This window comes from Peromyscus eremicus, chromosome 3, assembly GCF_949786415.1.
Source record: "Peromyscus eremicus chromosome 3, PerEre_H2_v1, whole genome shotgun sequence".
Taxonomy (NCBI): domain Eukaryota; kingdom Metazoa; phylum Chordata; class Mammalia; order Rodentia; family Cricetidae; genus Peromyscus; species Peromyscus eremicus.
Window position 1 is genome coordinate 35,204,717 of NC_081418.1, and position 20,126 is coordinate 35,224,842.

Consider the following 20,126-nt stretch of genomic DNA (forward strand, 5'->3'; position numbering starts at 1 on the left):
GGACTTTCTAGTTCTGTCAAAGGGAATGGCTTTTGGATGAAGAACTTAACTGCTCTATCCATTTGTCTGAAATCTCTGGTGTGACATAGTATGCTCCCTGAAATGTGGAGAAAGTCTTTAAAGATTTTGTTGGAAAAGAGCTAAAATAATCTTTCTGGGGAGGAAGGAAGGTATCTTAAAGAACAGCCTGAGAGGTCAAGAGGCCTCCAGAGGAGGAGGGACTGCCTTAAGAGGAAGTTCCTGACAAGGAGCTGAGTGTCTGAACACCTGCCTAACTGAGGGATTGTGGGATGACAGAAATGGCCACTTAGTCCTGTTGAGTGGACTGCACTGTAGAGAGAGGCAGAGTGGAAAGAAGAGTGGGAACCAGAGCCACCTGAAGGTTGCCTTGAGGCAAACGCATTAACCTCCAGAGGAGCTGAAGTGCAGAGGGAGCTAGGCATAGTTCAGAGTAAAGAACCTGGCCTGAGAATCCTGCAAAATGAATCTCAGTGGAGAGTGCCGTCCACCAACGCACTCTGGGAATGACTTTGCAATCAGACCAATTCTTTCTCTAGTACTGCTCAGAGGGAAGATCCAATATAAAAGAGGAAAAAAGGATTTAAAACAAAATCAATGAAAGGGAAAACAAAAAGCCAAGCTTTCCAAATTTCTTGCATCGTGTTTTGCTTAGGCTGTAAGGCATTAATTATGCATGTGATTATTAAGTAAACATGGTCACCTAACAGTGTAGCAAAGGCTAGCCCACTCAGAGGAGAGTCTTGCACTCCAAGGAAAGGCCAAGTTGACTTTTACAGGGACAACCATCAGAATGGGTCCTGCTTCACAGACACATTGAGAGGGTGTCTTATGCTGGAAAAAGAGGAAACAGTTTTACTCACCTCTCTTCCCTGTGGGATTCCAAGAATTTGGAGCATAAGCAGAACAGAGAAATGCCACCTTGTTACACAGTATACACAAAGAAGTCACCAGAATAATTCCTATTTCATTGCAGCACAGAGCAAAGTGATGCTTCTGTACTGTGAGTGTTTCAGTGAAGTCAACTGTACGTTATGGATTAAAAAACAAATAGCATCTATATTTAAACTGCACTCGATCCATCATACTTTCATAAGCATTTTTAGTAGCCACGCTGGCTATATTAAAAACATTACATTTTCATTTCCATAAAATGTATGGGAATATTAGCTGTATTAGCTGGCACACATACTGAAATAGAATATTTGTTCAGATTAAAAACAATTTAGAAATGCCTCAGACTCTGATGATAATCTCTTTCAGAACAAGACAAAGACGACAAAACATACCTATATTTTATCATATGATCATTTTCTTTGTAGCATGGCAGTGATGCTAGCCCAGAAAACATCCTCCTGGGAATTCATTTCAAATTATTGAAGCAGCTGTTTCTTCAGTTTAAAATAAAATATCCATAACAAGTTCACACATGACAGATGCAAGCTAAAAACTAGATTCCACAGTGTGAGCTAAAAGCAGATGTTTTGAATGATCATATTTATAAGCAGATACAATAAATCTTAGTTGCCTGTAGTAAGGCTCCACGAACACTCTTTTCCAAGAATTTGTTTAAAATACAGACCCTGTAGTTTCTCATATTTTTTGAAAACTAGATTTCATTAAACGGAAATATTCTATAAATTCGTACTTATTTGGTCTGTTTTCTTTTGGCTTATTACATCTGCTTCCTCAAAAACAAAAGCACTGTCAGGACACCAAAGTTTATTGTATTTATTTAATTCTGCATATTTTTCCATTTAACTCAAAACCAAGAAATTGCTTTTGTATATAAACTCATAACTATAAGAAAGAGAAATTTAAGTCTTTAGAATAAGCAGGATGGTGTGAGAACATTCCAGGTCTGTAGGAAATGGTAATCTGCAATTAAAACTTTTAAAACATTGGCTGGCAATGGGGCTCAGGGGCAGAGCACTGAGTGACACATTGAAGGGCCCGAGCTCCTTCCAAGCTTGGCAAACAGGAGTAGAAGCAACAACAAAACAAAGACTTAGTGAAAACATACAGAAAGTTGGGTGTGAGAGGGACGATTAGTCAGCAGTCACACAATTGTGAATTGTAACTTTTCGATTGTACAGCTTATCACAAGTTTCCCATTTAATGCTCACTAGCCCACATTTTCAAATAAAATGATGATGTCACAGGGACAAGAAAGCAACTGGTTGGCATCCCAAGATGGGTGTGTCCAGCTCTGCCAACTACTGCTTATGTATCTTGGGGACAGGTCTCCCAAGCTTTCCCATGTCCTTATTATGTGATTGTTGTCAAAAACAGATACAGAATATCACACACACACACACACACACACACACACACACACACACACACACACGCTGTAACATACAGGAGTCACATTTCCAGGAAATGTGTACATTTGGCCAGATGCATACTGAGACTCCAGTCGGGCTACCTTTTCAGTTCTGCCCCCACTATGGCAAAGCCCTTGGAAGAACTTCATGCTCTGGTTACAAGTCATCACCTCAGCATGATGCTCCTCATTCTGTTGTAGGACTTCTATGCAGAGCTCTGCGAGATGAAGAACCTCTTCCAGCTTCCTGGCAGGAGTAGCCTGGTTCATGGTCTCTGTATTTAAAAAAAAAAAAAATCATAATGTTACCTTGAAAATACAAAGCCAGACATGTTCTAAGATGTAATAATGACTGGAGTATTGAAACAGCATAAGGAAGCACACTTTTGAGAGATCAGCGATACAAGGAACACAATTGAATACATTGTCTTTAAAAAGCCGGTTCACCAGATTGCAGAAAATATTTCACCCACAAAGCAATCACAGATCTGCAAGTGCTTTGCCTTTTAGTGTACAAGAACTAACAGGTGCAACAGCACATTAGATGCTCAACTTCTGCAACAAACAAGTTACAATTCTGCTCAAGGTCAGAAACACAAAGAGAGCAGATAGCACAGTCTTTTCCTTCTGTCTGCATTGTATTATTAATACAATGCAGTTCTCGCCAGATGAGTCATTCCCGGCATTAGCAAACCCCAGGTTTATTGTTGTTATCTGAATTCTCAGTGCATGTTGGTTTTAAACCCAAGAAGTAACAAAGTCACTGAAAACAACTCTGACAGTCTGCAGTTAACTGATTTTCTCCCCTGTGTGCCTGCTGCCATCTCAGCCCACTTCCACCTGTAGGGGCAGCAGGTTAGGGAAGGGCAGAAGCCTTCTTTGAATCTGAAGGTTCCTTTAGCCTTAAGCTAAATTGGTGTAAAGGGACAGAACACATAAGGTTAAGTGCAGCTACCGGAAGTTCAGTAGAAGAGAAGGCAAAACAGCTTATTTCAAAGACACAACAAACTGGCAGAAATGATAGGTGCCTTACGTGACACAACTGTCTCACAACCATATGAAGAACAGCTTTCACTAGGAACATTTAAGACAAGCCTGCCTCAGGCCAGTTTGTGTTGCTATAACAGAATACACGACACTGGGCGCTTTATAAAATAAGAGAGTTTTATTTTGTTCAGTTTGGGCAGCTGAAAGTCCAAGTTAGGGTGGCTCCATCTGTTTGTTCTCTTAGCATATTACAACATGGTAGGGGACCAGAAAGGAAAATGGCCGTAAGCACAAAGGACCATGTATGTGAGGTCATTGTACTGTGCAACAACCCATTCTTTCGAGAGCAAACTCTGAAAAACCGTATCTGAGAGGACAGCATTAACCTCTCTAAGAGTGGTGGTCCCATGGTCCAGTCACTTCCTTCTAGGTGTCACACCTTAAAAGTTCCCCACTACTCTGGAGATCAAGGTGCTTGTACATGAGTTTATGGGGAATGTACTCAAACTAACCCAAAGAAAATCAACAAGAAGCAACTCTGCCTTCCATTCATGGAACTCTGTTCCATTGAGAAGTAAAGCCTGGTGGCACATGTCTGTGTAAGGGAGGCTGTAAAGAAGTTAAATTTTTTTAGAAGAATGAAGTTCCTCTCTTCCTCCCACTTCAGTATCTACTGTTTTCCAAAAATAAATCTTTGCTTTCAACTTCTCCCCAAATCTCAGCTTTAAATTAGGAAGAGATTCTTAACGTTTTCTTGTCTTAATTTAAAGGGCAGATAGCAATGCAGTGCGACATGCCTTCTGGAGGGTGCTTGCTCATTAAACTTATATTATGCTTATAAGTCAGTCAGACATGGCATGAAGTGCATAGGGTTCACACCCGAAGTTCTCCTATGATGGAGAGGCATTGCTCATCTCTGACAGTAACCAAGAGCACAGTGATTCCTTAGGAATATCAGCCTGTCAACAATGAGATGTTCTCATCTATTGGAAGTAGAGAAAACAAAGTAAGCATATCAGAACGGCAATTATAACGAATGTCTTTGCATTTTGAGATGGGCTCTTGTTAAATAGCCCAGAATGACATGGAATGCCTGCGTGGCCTAGGCTGGCCTCAAACTCAGAATCTTCTTGCTTTACTGTCTCATGCGCTGGGATTTTAGACACAGGCCACCATGCTTTGTTTCCCAAAGAAATGTTCCTTTCATTGACTTTCTGGTCTTTTTTTCTTTTCTTTCTCTCCCTTTTTAAGCTAATACGCCCTGATCTCAAACAATTCAACATCTCCAATCACAACACAGAGAATGTTTAGATAACAACTATCAATTCATCCATCCGTTTCAAGATCATTTTAACGTTCTTCAACAAAGGTGAGGCCAAGGTTACTCATGACTCAGCATGGCAATCTATTCCACATGGAGGCACTTCAAGCTGTTTACGGAAGAAAACAAGGGCCTTAAAAAGTTTGTGAATAGCACGCGTACGAAGAGGGGTTTCCAGAGAGGAGAACTGTAGGGCAGACACGGTGTGTGTGTGAGAGAGGAGGGTTGGGGATGATGTGTACAAATGATGATGGTTCTCTGACAAGTCAGGCACCTCCAAGCAAGTGCTTCCCAAGTCTCATCACATTAATTTCCCTAACACTTTTAGGTCATGTTTTTCGTTTGTCTGTTTGTCTTTAATGTACATAACTCACAGGGTGAAGGAGATGAAATGCAACAGCTAAAAAAACGATGAAGGAAAGACGTGGGCCTTGTATGCTCTTACCTGGCTAGAGAATGTGCTAGAGAATTTGGCTTTATCACCGTGGCTTTAAGTAAGATGGGAAGATTACTGACAGATGGTACAGGGCAAGTATGTTGTAGCACCTCAGAAAAGACTGAATTTTAGGAAAATGTATTTAGTGGTTGTGTGTAACCGAGATTCCGAGAAGCCTGTGTGGTGGGCTCTGGGAAGATGGTAGTGGGATGAAAAGGAAAGATACACGGGACCCTTTCAAACAGTAATCAAAGTCCTGACGATGCCCACACGATGCTACGAATCACTGAATCAGATGGTCTTTAAGCTTCCTTATAATTTAGAGAATCTAGATTTACTAAAACTTTTGAATTTTAAGTTGGGAAGTTGTGGCACATGCCTTTAATCCCAGCACTTGGGATTAAGTGGCAGGTGGATCTCTGAGCTTGAGCCCAGCCTAGTCTACAGACTCATTTCCAGGAACCTTTTGGGTTTTATGTTTTGAAATGTATGATTTTAATGTATGTATGTGTGTCTGTACACACACAAAATGCAGTTTTTTAAAAAGTTAAAAAATAATACAAAATTCAATCACAGATAAGGAACTTATATTTCCTACATACTTTAGGATATTGTTTACTGCATCCTGAAAGGCACCCTATAAGTTAGGGAATGACGAGTTCTGTTGTCAGGTTTAAAAGGTTGAAGCCACTTTTCAAGGTCATACAGCTACTAATAAGATAGAATTAACTCTTACCAAGTCCTTGTGTGATCAGTCCTGGACACACAAGCGACACTAAATGGACTTGGTAGGTTAGTTATACACATGTTTATACACATATGTCTAAATAATGATAAGAATCAAAGATGATGTCATGGATTTGGGAGTTGGGGAAGCTATGAGAGGAGTGAGGGGAGAGTAGAAGTGATGTGGATGCAGGGCTCATGCATGAAGTTGGAGAGAGAGGCAGAGAGACAGAGGCAGAGAGAGACAGAGACAGAGAGACAGAGAATATGAATATATCTCACTTCTTGTATGGTCTTGGAGGTTCCTGCCTTTAATTCTATTGTTTGGGAGGGAGAGGCAGTCTGCTTTTTTTGAATTCCAGGACAGCTGGGACTAAACAGTGTTTCAACCACCAACCAACCAATGAACAACACAAAGAAAATCTTCTGAACAATAATTTGACTTCTTTTTCATTACAAATTCTCTGAGTAGGAATCACATACACAAATACACAGCCTTAGCCACCAATATGTAATAATGGAAAAATATGAGAGACAACTTATTTTTATTTCTATGTGAATGTATTAATCAGCTTTTACATTTGATAGTGTCCTAAACAAAAACCGTTGAAAGCATCCTGGGTCCTGGGTGAAACTCGAAAACTGCTTAAACATTTTATTCTTCCTAGATAAAGTTTACTGAGAGGAAGGAAACTTTGTCCTTGAACATAATGGCCACTCTTAATACTTTAAATAAATAGCATTTTTATCAAGCACAATAAGTATACACCCTTGGTTTTCACCCATTTCGACTACAGCCAAGAAGTTTAATGCACTCCACAGTTGGAACTCTGGTAGATAACAAGGTTATCAACAGCTCCATTAAAAATCTACACTGAATATCTGAGACTAGAATTCATCTTTAAGATGCTTTCTTCCTCTCTCTTTGTAACATTTCTCCCACATTACCAATGCTGATATTCTTCAAGCTTTACTAGAAGTTGTCAGTTGTTGTAATACATTTCAGATAGTGACATTTAAAACAAATATGCCCAAAGCAGAGAGGTTCCTTCATGAATTTCAATGCACTACTCTTGGCTATGATCATCCTTCATTCTGGAACATTTTTCATTTTCTATGATAACACTCCTTGGCTCCCTAAAGTATATTCTTTTAATTATTCCTCTGTACATTTAAGAAGTGATCCCACTGGGGAAAAGGTAGGGAGATGGGATGCTGTGGGCAGACAGACTGACTGCTTTGCTGTGGTATGCTTTAATTAGGATTCAAGACTTCAAGGAGCATGAGGACTCCTAGGATGTGCTCCCTGGCTGTTTCCCTTGCTGCCATTTCTTGTCAGGGTCCCAAGTGGTAGATGAGAAATGATGTTCAAGGTAAAGGTTGCATGGGCACCTGAGAAAAAGACCAGTCAGATCACTTCTCTTTTCCCATATTCGATATATAGAAATTTATGATGCCTTTGATGCAAACTTTATTTTAAAATATTTACTTGACAAAATAATAAATAACCCGGGTAAACTTTATGATTTGACCTCATCACAATTCGATGAGACTTTTAAGTGTCTTGAACACACACGCTCCTATGAGCCACTTGCTCCACACCATTAACTTCTGAGGCCTTCTTTGTTGGCTCAGGACATTTCTCCTGGGCAATGATGCAGTTGAAAAGTCGAAGTTGTTATTCATTTTCTGGCCTCTCTTCTTGAAAGCCCAACCTGTGGTGAGTGGCCTGGTGCCAGAGCCTAGGGCAGTCAGGCTCCAGGGACTCTTAAAATTGGCCAATACTCAGGGGCCTTCTAACCTCCAGAGGGAAGGAAGGTGGGAAATTAGATACCTTCTTTCCCATTAATCAAAAGACCCCTCCCCCAGTTGCCTGACACTTTAGAACTTGTTGGATGATTCTGGGGTAGGTAGCCTCAGAAACTGGTCCTCTAGAGGGGATACATATGAAGATTACCTCACAAAGGTGTGGAAGAAGTTCCTAAGACTCAACCACACCTATTTTTGTTAAAATAACTGTGGTGCTTCCCAGACAACTAAGCAAAGAGAATGTAGCACCAATGACATTCTCCCTGCAATCTCAATGATGTTATGGTTCCGGGACTGCTGAGATAGAATGCTGACATCCACAGATGGAGTGTCTTCAGTAGATCTGCTGTGCTCTACCTCAGCATGCTTCAGAACTACCTGAAGGCCTTGCTGAAACACAACTGCTCGACATCACTTCCAGAGTGTCTGATTCCACTGTCTTAGGTGAGGCCAGAGAATTTGCATTTTGAAATGGTTGCCAGGTGATGTTCCTGATGTTGGTCTCAGGAGCACACTGTCAGAACTACCAGCACTCACAAAAGACAGAGTCAGAGTGAAAGGTGCTCTGTATAGTTCATTTCCTCCCTTGTTTGAAATTAAGCTGTATCTTTTAAAAAATAAATCTTTGCAAGTGTGTGTTGGTGTGTGTGAGTGTGGACAGGAGCAGGATATGGTATGTGAGCAAAAGTCAGAGCAAAAGTCAAAACCTTGCCTCTGAACTTGTTTGAGGTGGGTCTCTTGTTCACTGCTACATATGCCAGGCTAACTAGCCTGTGAATGCCTGGGGATTCTCTAGTTTCTAGTTCCTATCTTACTATAGGAACACTAGCATTACAGGCACACACTACCATCAGCATTCTGTGGGTTCTGGGGACCAGAACTCAATCACTTACACTTGCATAGAAAGTGTTTTACCCCACTGAGCCACCTTCCCAGACCTCAGGCTACATCTTTATAGAGACATCATTTAGGTCAAAGATAACTTTTTTTTTTTTTGCAGTCTGAATATAGTTTGCATTTCTGCACGGTTATCATAAAATGCTATTCATATCTGGGCAATCCTGTGTATGAAAATAACCTACTGTGGTACGACTTCCCTACAGTTGCTTAGAATTTGTAAGCATACTGATGCCTTAATTGTTTGAAAACAGTGAGCCTGTGGCCTCCTACTTCCATGACTCCCTTTGGGACCAACTCATTTAATGACCTTGTCATTACAGCATGGTTACAGTGAATATTGCTTTAAAATTAGTTATGCTAATAATACAGTGCTTTGAACTAATTCGTCTATGGTTACTCTCACATTAAATACTTTATCTGGATTAGCTTTAACATGAACAAATTCATTTTTAGGTCAACAGCAGATCATCATAAAGAAGGTAACTGGGGTATATGCCTTTGGCAGATGCAGACGATCTAAAGACAGTGGTTGCCATAAGCCAATAGCATGTGGTGCTCCATGCATGACTGGTCACAACATCTGAAGTCTTTAAATGAAGAAAAGTCACTGATTCTATATGAGACTTCCTTTAGGAGGAATCTTGAGGCATATCTACACCCTCTCCTTTGCTTAAAACCCTTAAAATAGGGCTGAAGAGATGGCTCAGTGGTTAAGAGCACTTGCAGAGAACCTGGGTTCAATTCCTGGTACTCACATGGTGGCTCACAATCATCTGCGACCCCAGTTCTAGGGCATCCAACGAGGCATGCACTCAGGTAATGCATTCATATATATATATATATATATATATATATATATATATATATATAAATAAATCCAAAAGTAAGGGGTGATGATAAAATATGAAAAAAAGATTACTAGCACCCCCAAACAGAAACTAATGTTTTACCATCTGTTGTAAGATGTTACAGTATATGACTTATCAGAACATTTACTAAAGCTGTGTTTTTATTGACACCATGTGTGTCTCTAAGTTTCCAGAGTGAATTAGTCTAAGGTTTCATAAAAAGCACACATTTCCAGCAATGCTTCTGGTTGTGAAAGTTTCCTATAGTCCAGAGGTTTCCTCTTTTATATAAAGTATGTTATTATCACATCACCAATTAGTCCATTTTGTTTAATGTTGGCTTTCTGGCTACTTAGCCATGCTCTGTAAGTAAGGAATACTTCCTAATTTCCCATACGATATTATCTGTACCAGTTTTGAGCACTTACAAACTTGGCAGAGAGAAAAGTAGAAACCTGTCAGTTTGCATTACTCTGGTTTGGAAAACGACTTCCTAATACATCTCAGCTGCTCATATTAACAAGGTGCTGCAGGAGCCACCTTGCTACATGTCACTTGGTTTACCTGTTGACACATGCTAGTAAACAAACAAGGGGTTACCAATCGGGTGCTTTCAAGTTATGACCTCGGAGAATGACGGGCTGCAGAACTGCTTGTGAAAGTGGAGAAGCTTGTTATCTCAAGACAGCGTTTATCTGTGAATCACATTCCATATGGAAGTTAAAAAAAAAAAAACAACCAGAAAGAACCAACAACAAATCCGTGACATACTGTCAAGTGAGCTGAGCAAACTGACATATTTTTTGAGACCTTTTAGAAAGCAGGTGTTGAATGCTTGTAATGAGATTTTCATGCATCTTCAGAGGAATGAGGAAAAATTCGAGCAAGAGCTTTCAGAATGTCATGCATCCCAGCTGAAGGACAGTTTCTGCTGGGGAGTACACCCTACAGGAATGTTCCTTGTCTCAGGTGGCGCTCATGTTCTCAATCAGAACTTTTTCAGAAGGCACCTCTTTACCAGGGTTAATTTTTAGAAGAATGTAATTTTCCAGTTATAAGGAACTCTGTAAATTCTCAGTATCCTGATTTATTATCTAGCAGCTTCATCCATTTCTATGTAAAAAAAATGAAAGAACTAAAATGGAATATGCCATACTTTTTAAAGTAAGTTAAAACAGTTTGTTTCAAGCTTAGGTATCAAGTAAATGAAGATTGACTAAAAGGGTAAAAATCATACTCTGGGACACTTAAAAGGAAGAGGCTATACTTATGAGGTAGGGTGAGTATTTCTTTTATTATACAGGCATCCTAATCTCTCTGGAGACTAAGGTTCCATTCAGGAAACCCACTTTTCAGTCATCACGGTGTAAGCATCCAATCTTTCCCTAGGGATATGCATTCACATTTCTTTCAGCCGGGGCATCTCAGGCTCCCATACAGACTGACATTTCTCTTCATCTGATCGTGGGCTCTCATGATGCCTTTGTAACTTGTATCTGGTAAGACAAGTCCTAAAAGTGCTTTGCGTCTTTCCTGGAACTCACTCTGTAGACCAGGCTAGCCTCAAACTCACAGAGATCCGCCTGGCTCTGCCTCCGGAGTGCTGGGATTAAAGGCGTGTGCCACCACCGCCCGGCTAAAAGCACTTTTTTAAAAGGTTCAATTAGTTAATCAGCACCCTTCTGTCTAAATTTAGATTTTAAGGTCGATTCAGAGTTCATAAAAATACTGTAATTTTGATGAACAAAAAATTGAATTATGAAGCTGATTTAGATATTACCTTTAAAAGTTATCTTCCTAGGGCATGGATTGTCTGTATGTATCTACCTAGGATATTCCCTAATCTAAATCCAATTCTTTGAGTTTCAAATTCTTTATATTGGTCTATGAAAGTCTACATTTCATGCTTGGTAAAGTTAATTCCTAGACACCCTTCCTTGGTTGTTACTGAGAAAGTTATTTTTATTTATATTTTATTGTTAGTTGATTGTCGGAAAGGCTCTTGGAGCGTATTTCATTGACCAGTGGGGGTGCATAAGACCTTTCAGAGCCTATATACCAAAACTACTTCCACAATCTAAATTTTGATTTTTGCCTTTGAGACTCTGGTGACATTTATACTAATCATGCAGAAGGAACAAGAGAAAAACCTGCTGTCACCTGAGTGTGACTCATGTCCATGCTGCTAAGTTTAATTCTTCACCACCAGACACTTAAGAAAAAGGGAACAGTGTCATTGAGACACCACAGGGCAGCTGCATGCATGAACTCACAGGGTTTGTGACAGCCTACGTAAGACCTGTGCAAGTTCAAGCCCGAGCAAATCCCCACAGGGGGAGGAAAGATGGGCATGAAGTCCTACTCTGAGTCAAGGAGCTATTGGCAACTGAGAGCCAGTAGGAGAGGGAGCTTCAGATTTCATGAAGAGCACAGCCCCCAGGAAGTTGTCAATGCTCACAAGCCCCTCATCTGAGAACACACGGGCGGCCAAAATTGCAATTGATAGGTGTAAGAAAAAAAAGGGGGGATAGGTAGGAAAGAGGGGGTATCTGGGAGGAGTTGGGGGAGGGGTGAATATGGTCAAAACATCTTGTCCGATACTCTCGAGGAACTAGTCATAAAATATTACACAGTATTTGCCAATATTAGAAAGATAATTCACTGAATATATTATTCCCTGTAATCATTATGTAAAGTGAATGCTTACGTGACCAGTTCTAATGGTACATACTATTTCATTTGCTATCTCTTATGTATTCCTCAGGAGTAAACTTTTGTGGCATAAGAGCTCAGTTCTTTGGAAGGCATTGAGAATGGGATTCTGGGACAGCCTATAGTGAAATCTCTTTTAGAGAGTTTGAGGAGGGAGGAACTTGAACTTTTTTGACAGACTTTACCAGGCAATACATTACCAGATGATCATTTTCCATTATTACTAATCTACTACAATCCCTGTGGAGTAGGAATCACCTTTAACCTGTTATGTCGAAAATAGTAGCACTTGGACAATAATCTCCTTGGCTTGTAACCATCTAAACTTGGGAATTTGGAAACTAGAGGATTGCAGGGGTGGCTAACCCAGTGCATTCTTGTTTTTTATTAACTTCCCACTTTAGCAGAAGTAGAAATGTCTTACCACTAGGCACAATGCATGCTTGAAAGCCACACTTCTTGGAGGTAAGAAGTAAAGGAAAGGGAAAGCAGGGTAAGACTATTCTTTGACAGCAGCTGAAGAGGTGTAGAGCTCAGGATATGCATTTTGAATGGTGATGCTATGTTTATAAATACAAGGGAAAGATCTAGAAAGAAGATAGAGGTACCATTCACAAAAGGAAGAGATACACAATCAAGCAACAATTATCCAAAAAAGCTATGGGTGGATTTGGGGTCAGTTACAAGACACTGACCTGGCTTTGAAGTGGATGATTCCTTTTTTTTTTTTTTATCATGAACAATGTTCCCTTTCCAGGTTAGACTGTCATAGGAACTAGATTTGACATTTAGATGTTAAGTACCTTAAGATGATTGAGAATACCCACTTCCCCTCACACTTGTCAGCACTGCAGGCTTCAACATTCTGTTTCCCTACAAACATCCACACCCTTGCCACTCTGCATCTTCATTTCTTTAGCACCAGAGGCTAAGTGCTGGTGAGATGCATTCCAACTTGAGGAGTGGAACACTCAAACCAAAGGGAACATGAAGTGTTTTCATTAGCTCTAAATGGAGAAACATATGCCACCACTGTTCTGGAAGGATGCTGAAGGAATGCAGACTTGGAACAATGGAATCCATTGAAGAGTGCAGAACCCTTCTTTTCCTCCCATCATTGAAACTGTGGATGCATACTGCACAGGTGCTAAGAGTGTTGCAAGCCTTATCTCATATTTCTGCAGTGGACAAGTGCACATCCCATGTCCTCATTTGACTTCTCACATAGTTATCTGAGTGTGCAAGAAGCAACTGGTCCACTGCATGACACAGACTTTCCTTTGTGTTGAAAAACTGAAGCTATACACAGAACACCAAAACCTTGTTAGGAATGAGCAAGTAATGCCTTCATTTGCCATTTCTGGTTAGTAATCCTTGCAGCCCCTGCTTATAATGCCTCTGAACATCTTTTGATCCATAGGAATTAATCTGCCTACATTGTAATAGGCTAATTAGTGGGGATACAAATTACACAGCATGGGGTATTTTCTTCTGTAGTTAGTGAGTAGGTGGAGAAAAGCTGAAGTAAACAAACAGGCAGAACCCTTGTTTACTCCAAATGAGAGAAGGAAAAAGCCAAAGTGAATTAGTATTATGCTTAAATGTAAGCTTTAAAGAAAACAATCAATCTGGCAGGATTAATGATGTTCAATTCAGTATAAGGATAAAAGCATAGTAGTAATTATATAATATAATGGATTATATTACCTGATGGAATCAAAGCAATATATGACTATTAGGAAAAAATTATCTTAGGTAATTTAAACATGTAATTACCATGTGAAAAATGCCCAAATCTTTTAAAATATAGTACAAAAATAAAGCTTGATGTGATCCGTTAGCCAGTGGTCACTTCAGGTAGACCAGTGTATCCACCAAATCTATATAGTGTATACATGAATTTTCCTTACTAAAAGCTCTGGGGAAGTAAGAACTCAGACTTGAATGGTTTTCTCAAATACGCCAGAGAAATTATTATTTATTCCTTTTGTTCTAGAATCAGAGAGTGTTATCTATTGGTGTACCCTAATTAGCAGGTAACTTAGAAACAGAGATTTTACTGTGTGAAAGAGCCCATTGTTTCTATCACACTGTTCAAAAAGTCAGATGGGAAGTCTTCAGTTACCTGTTGGTTTCTACTGAGTAAGACTCAGTAGTCTTCAGTTTATACTTTATTTTCTGCAAAGTGTTGTCATGCTTTGGAAAACATATTTTGTGTCTATCATTTAGGTCGCAAAAAAATCAGTTCATGGTGACATCTATTTTTAAGTTTTAAATAATTATTTTTAATCTTGTGTATATGCATGTGTATGTGTTTGTATTTTTGTATAGTAACATCTAACACTAAAAAAACCTTTTTTTTTTTTTTTAGTTTTTAAGCCAGCATACAAAAGTTCTATGAGAGAAAATTATCATTATCTTAGAAATATTGGTAAGAAGCTATTCACTGCTAACGAGACACTTTCCAACAATGGTGTTATTTTGAATATACACTCTGTTTCTTGGCACACAGAGCTTAAGCAAAACAGACTCTACTTATTTATTATTTATCACTAGCGCTTGACAATGTAGTGCTAAATTAAAATGCCACCCAGATGGCACACACATCCTCATGACGTAAGGAGTGCCACAGTGCGACTTCTTCTCTCAAAGAGAGTAAGCACAGCATCTCCTGGGAAAGCATTTCTGTGCCATTCAACTGGTACTCTGGAAATGAGCACACTGGGGCTTAGACCTGGGAACCTAGCAACGCGAGGGCTGAAATGGGTCTTTACAATACAAAGTCCTCTCCTGTTCCGTCCGTGACAGGCACCTCCAAATTTCTAGATTCAAAAGCAGCATGTTTACCAATCTATGCAAAAGAACCATGTCAAGGCCAGCTCTAAGAAGCATGCTTATATTGTAAGTCACAATATGAAGCAGTTTCTAGAGCACCACAGGGATCGATGGCACACCTATTACTGCTGTTCTCGTCTATAAGAAGCACCCTGAACTAAAAAGACAAAGAAATCTTTCATTGGAATTCACACCTAGTTTACATTATCAAGCCATTCAGTTTAAAAGAATAAACAATTAGGAAGATAAAGTTTAAGCATCATGATGAATTCTCGATTATAGTAAATTAATCTATCACAAAACGACCAAGAAAAAGAAACAGATTTTTAAAAGATTTGGTTTTGATATAATGTAAATCACAGATTACTCATAAAGTGCTAAAAATATGAACCTATGGCCGGGCGGTGGTGGCGCACGCCTTTAATCCCAGCACTTGGGAGGCAGAGCCAGGCGGATCTCTGTGAGTTCGAGGCTAGCCTGGACTACCAAGTGAGCTCCAGGAAAGGCGCAAAGCTACACAGAGAAACCCTGTCCCGAAAAAACCAAAAAAAAAAAAAAAAAAACCAAAAAAAAAAACAAAACCATGAACCTAAACAGCTAGTATTTTATAGCCCCCAAGTTAAATAAGAATTGCTTTTCCAAAATTGTGAATGCTCAAAGTGAACTACCAGTTTAAATGAAACATGCAGTGCCCAAGAAGAAAAGACATCCAATGAGGTCATTTGTTTTTATCCATTTATCACCAGATTCTAAAATCCCTTTATCTTACACACTTATGCTATCAATGGACAACAAAAACATCCCCAATAATAGCAGAAATCCTGAACCACGACTGAGCAGCATGGTGGATCATAAAGCAGTGGAAAAGGCGGATTGCTCAGTACTGAATATGTAGCTGTAACCTCTGCCTTCTCTGATCTCACATTGGTGCCATGCTCCCTCTTTCTCCTGTAATAAGAGCTGGCGACTCTGGTTTATTTTTCAATCCTGTTATTTTTAAGCGGCTAGTTTTCACTCTATATTTTAATTATTCAGGGATTGGTTCAAATGACCTTTTACAAGGCAGCTTGCCAGCTTGTGGATGTTCTTTCTGCTGGAAGTATCCAGATAACTGTCAGTGTCATAAGCTCATGTGTCCATTCAATAAATATTTACTGGGTACCATGCCCGTGCTGGGCCGGTCACTTCCCTCTAAACTGGGGATGAATTGGTTATCGAAATGCAAACCCCTCTTCTCATGGCGCTAACACCACAGGACGGTAAGTACGATGAAGGAAGTATATCGTGCCCTCTGGTTTTGGAAGAGGCTTACAAATAGTAAGCATTTTGAACATGACAACTGAGATATATGTGGAAAAATTTAACTAAATGAAAATGGAATGATCCAAACTTTTCACGAGGGAGACAGCGAGGGAAGAAAGCACATGACCGAAGCTCACAGACAATGAGCTTTACTGGCCCACTTACAAGAAGTATGACTCTGTATAAGTTGTTCAGCCACTTTTTTGATTTTTCTGCAATAATAACAATAATAATATACATCATGATTTTCACTGTAAGGGGTAAATGAGATGACTACATAAACTGCTTAGAAAGGTCTATCACAAAATTTTTTTTCTCATGTTAGTAAGTACCTTTATTTTGGGGAAAAAGTAGTGATCAAACAATACTAACCATTAGCTTTTGCAACATGGCTGAGAGGGTTGTCATAAAAATGTTATCACTTTGAGTCTGACAGTCTTGGAGGCCCAGCAGCCAGTAGAGAAAGAACAGGACATATTTCTCGGTCTCAGAGACCAGGTGGTTTTCCACATATGCAGAAAACTTTTGATAACTGTACGACTTTGTTTCTGAAGTCTCAGTGACTTCTATAAAATACTCAATTTTTGTAAACTTCTAGGACATGCAGATTGATAGATCACAAAATCATACGAAATTTGGGGCAGAATTTTCTTCTTTCCTAGGTAGTTCAAGAGATTTTTTTTCCTGAAGGATTCATCAACAGAAAGACAATTAATACTTTTACTTTTATTCACTTTTAAAATCACCCTGGTCATTTACCAGGAAATCTCTTTGGCCTGGCCTACTACTAAATGCAACTAAAGGAATATACATTTTTAAAAAAAATCTTTCATTGATTTAAAACATTCCTCAGCTTTCTGTCAATCCACTTACATCAAAGAATATGCTTATTATTTTTTTTATATATAAGCATTTAATTTAAACAGAATTACTTTTCTTAAAGCTGCTGAGCTGACCAGGTGAATGGTGGAATGGACAGTACATAGGAGTGAAGGGAAAGTGTCCTGTCAGGGGCAGTGAGGTATGTGGCAAGGATCTTTTCTTCTTCCTCCTCTCTTCAGCCACATTGGGCATCAGTACAAGTGCCTCTGCTCATGTGTCCTGAGGGTGCACTGAGATCTCTCCTTATTTCACAGAAGAAACAAAGCCCCAAAGGCTGAGGATCAGGACTGAGTCTAGTCTTAGACGGATGACATACGTACTCTACAGAAGTGGGAAAGATACTCCTGGACTTCTTGTTAGTAGGTTAGGATAAAAACAGTTCTCAGCGAGCAGCAGCCATGGCCCTGTGCTACCCCATGGCCTTGGGCTCCAACAAGGGCCACAAGGTGATGAAGAATGTCAGCAAGCTGAGACACAGCGGACGCCCGGGGGCGCCTCACCAAGTGGGACATGATCTGGAAGGTGTGCGGCCCCGTGTCCTACAAGTGGCAAGCCATGGAGCTGCTCAAGGTGTCCAAGGGCAAGTGTGCGCTCAAGTTCATCAAGAAGAGGGTTGGCACGCACACATCCATGCCAAGTCAGCTGGAGGAGTGGAGCAACGTGCTGGCAGCCATGAGGAAGCCACACAGTGGCCAAGAAGGACTGATGCCCTCTACCACGCAAAAAAAAAAAAAAAAAAAAAAAAGCCTCCAAAAAACAAAACAGTTTTCAGAATAACCATGTTATATATTGTAGGGGTTTAGATGGTATATTTTAAATATGTTCTTTTTAAACATTTGTTTATTTATTTATTTATTTTCTGAGTGTGTACACAACAAATGTGAGGAAGCCTCTGGACAACCTGAGGGAGTCTGCTCTCTCCTTTAAATATACAGGTTCTGGAAATTGAACTCAAGTTGTCAGGCCCGGTGGAAAGTGTCTTTATTTGCTGAGCCATTTTGCTGGCCTCACAAAGTATCTTGAAAGAGTTTGTTAAAGAACATGAGACTACTGATATTGTGTGGGCTGTCATGAGTGGGGATGATAAAAATCTCATTGTAGTCTAATTATTTACTTTTTCTCCAGTGCAGTCAGTAACTACTGTAGGGTGTCTTTCTTCCCCCTTTTGTGTCCCAGTGTTTTGTACCTGTCACCTTTCAGGACTCAGATACAGAAAATAATAGAAAAAGCTTCCTGCACCTCACCAGGAAATAGATAGAGCCCTTAGTAGAAAGGCAAGCTTTAAAATGGAAGGAGAATTTATCTGTGAGTATGGTGTACCACTTGTCTCATGCGCCCCTGCTTCTAGATGGAAACTAATTAACAAAAGTTCAGAACACGACTCTGTCGCCTGCTTAGGTGCCTAGACACAAGAGGAACAAGGCAATAAGCATTCTGCCTGCAATTCGGTCTGAAGAGGGAACAGGGAGAGTGTACAGAAAATGGTACACACAGTTAAATTAATTACAGTTGTGGTAAGGAGTACAAAAAAAAAAAAAGGAACAAGACCTTTAACATTTCAGAGATTCAGAAACATCTACACCCATAATATACCCATCTACAGACAGACAAACAGACACACAGACACAATTTCCTAAGACAGAGATCTCAAAGCCTCTGCTCATTCGTTCAGCGTTAAGAACATCTTCCTTTTATTTAATAGCAGTTTTGCTTTCTACTCTCATGCCAGCTTTCAGTGCGATGAAGGAAGATGGGCCTCACTTCTATTTGTGAGAACTCTTCAAGGATGAGCAACTACTTCCAAATAAGATGAGTGTCCATGCTTAAGACATTATGTATAGCATTAATATGGTCTCAGGTTTCTTGCCTTGAATTCATATAAAACTACTGCTGATCTTTCAGAGAAAATGGCATGTATTTCCCCTACAAAGCATTAGCAACAGTTGTTAAAAAAAAAAAAAATCCAAGTATTTTCAGTATCCTAGTGAAAGTGATCAAACAAGTGCTCTCTGACAACGGAGTTACTTAAAAATGTCAAAGCCAAGAGGTAGAAAGACAACACATACAGCCAGCAGATAGAAAGACAACACATACAGCCAGCAGGAAGGAAGACAACACATACAGCCAGCAGGAAGGAGACAACACATACAGCCAGCAGGAAGGAAGACAACACATACAGCCAGCAGGAAGGAGACAACACATACAGCCAGCAGGAAGGAAGACAACACATACAGCCAGCAGGAAGACAACACATACAGCCAGCAGGAAGGAGACAATACATACAGCCAGCAGGAAGGAGACAACACATACAGCCAGCAGGAAGGAGACAACACATACAGCCAGCAGGAAGGAGACAACACATACAGCCAGCAGGAAGGAGACAACACATACAGCCAGCAGGAAGGAAGACAACACATACAGCCAGCAGGAAGGAGATAACACATACAGCCAGCAGGAAGGAGACAACACATACAGCCAGCAGGAAGGAGACAACACATACAGCCAGCAGGAAGGAAGACAACACATACAGCCAGCAGGAAGGAGACAACACATACAGCCAGCAGGAAGGAGACAACACATACAGCCAGCAGGAAGGAGACAACACATACAGCCAGCAGGAAGGAGATAACACATACAGCCAGCAGGAAGGAGGACAACACAATGAAAAGAAAAGGCAGCTTGTGGATGAGAGAAAATACATCCAAGAGAGGGCTAACATTTGAAATACATAACACACCCAAACTAATCAATAGCAGAAGCCTCAAATAGCCCAATCAAAATGGGCAAAAGAACAGAATTAGACATTTATCAAATGAGGCCTACAAATGGCCAATGGGTCTCTTTCTTATATGAAAAATGTTCAATGTCACTGATCTTCATGGGAATGCAAGTAAAATCATAATGAAATATTACCTACTCTTGAACAACCATGATCACAAAAAGCCCACTGCCTGATATGACCAGTGGTGGGCAAGGACATGAAGGGAAGAACTTAAATACTATGGATACCAATAGAAATTGGTA

At 40.0% G+C, this 20,126-nt stretch overlaps 1 protein-coding gene and 1 pseudogene across 5 annotated transcripts in view; one reads left to right on the plus strand and one right to left on the minus strand.

Moving 5' to 3' along the window:
- Window positions 1-20,126, minus strand: part of Cadps2 (calcium dependent secretion activator 2) — a 540,468-nt gene that overhangs the window by 101,084 nt on the left and 419,258 nt on the right. For all 5 annotated transcript variants that reach the window (XM_059257429.1, XM_059257428.1, XM_059257427.1 and 2 more), the window contains one exon: window positions 2,516-2,619. In XM_059257429.1, coding sequence (XP_059113412.1) covers window positions 2,516-2,619 — 104 coding nt within the window. The remainder of the gene's footprint in view (window positions 1-2,515; window positions 2,620-20,126) is intronic.
- LOC131905554 (large ribosomal subunit protein eL36-like) lies at window positions 17,501-18,360 on the plus strand (annotated as a pseudogene).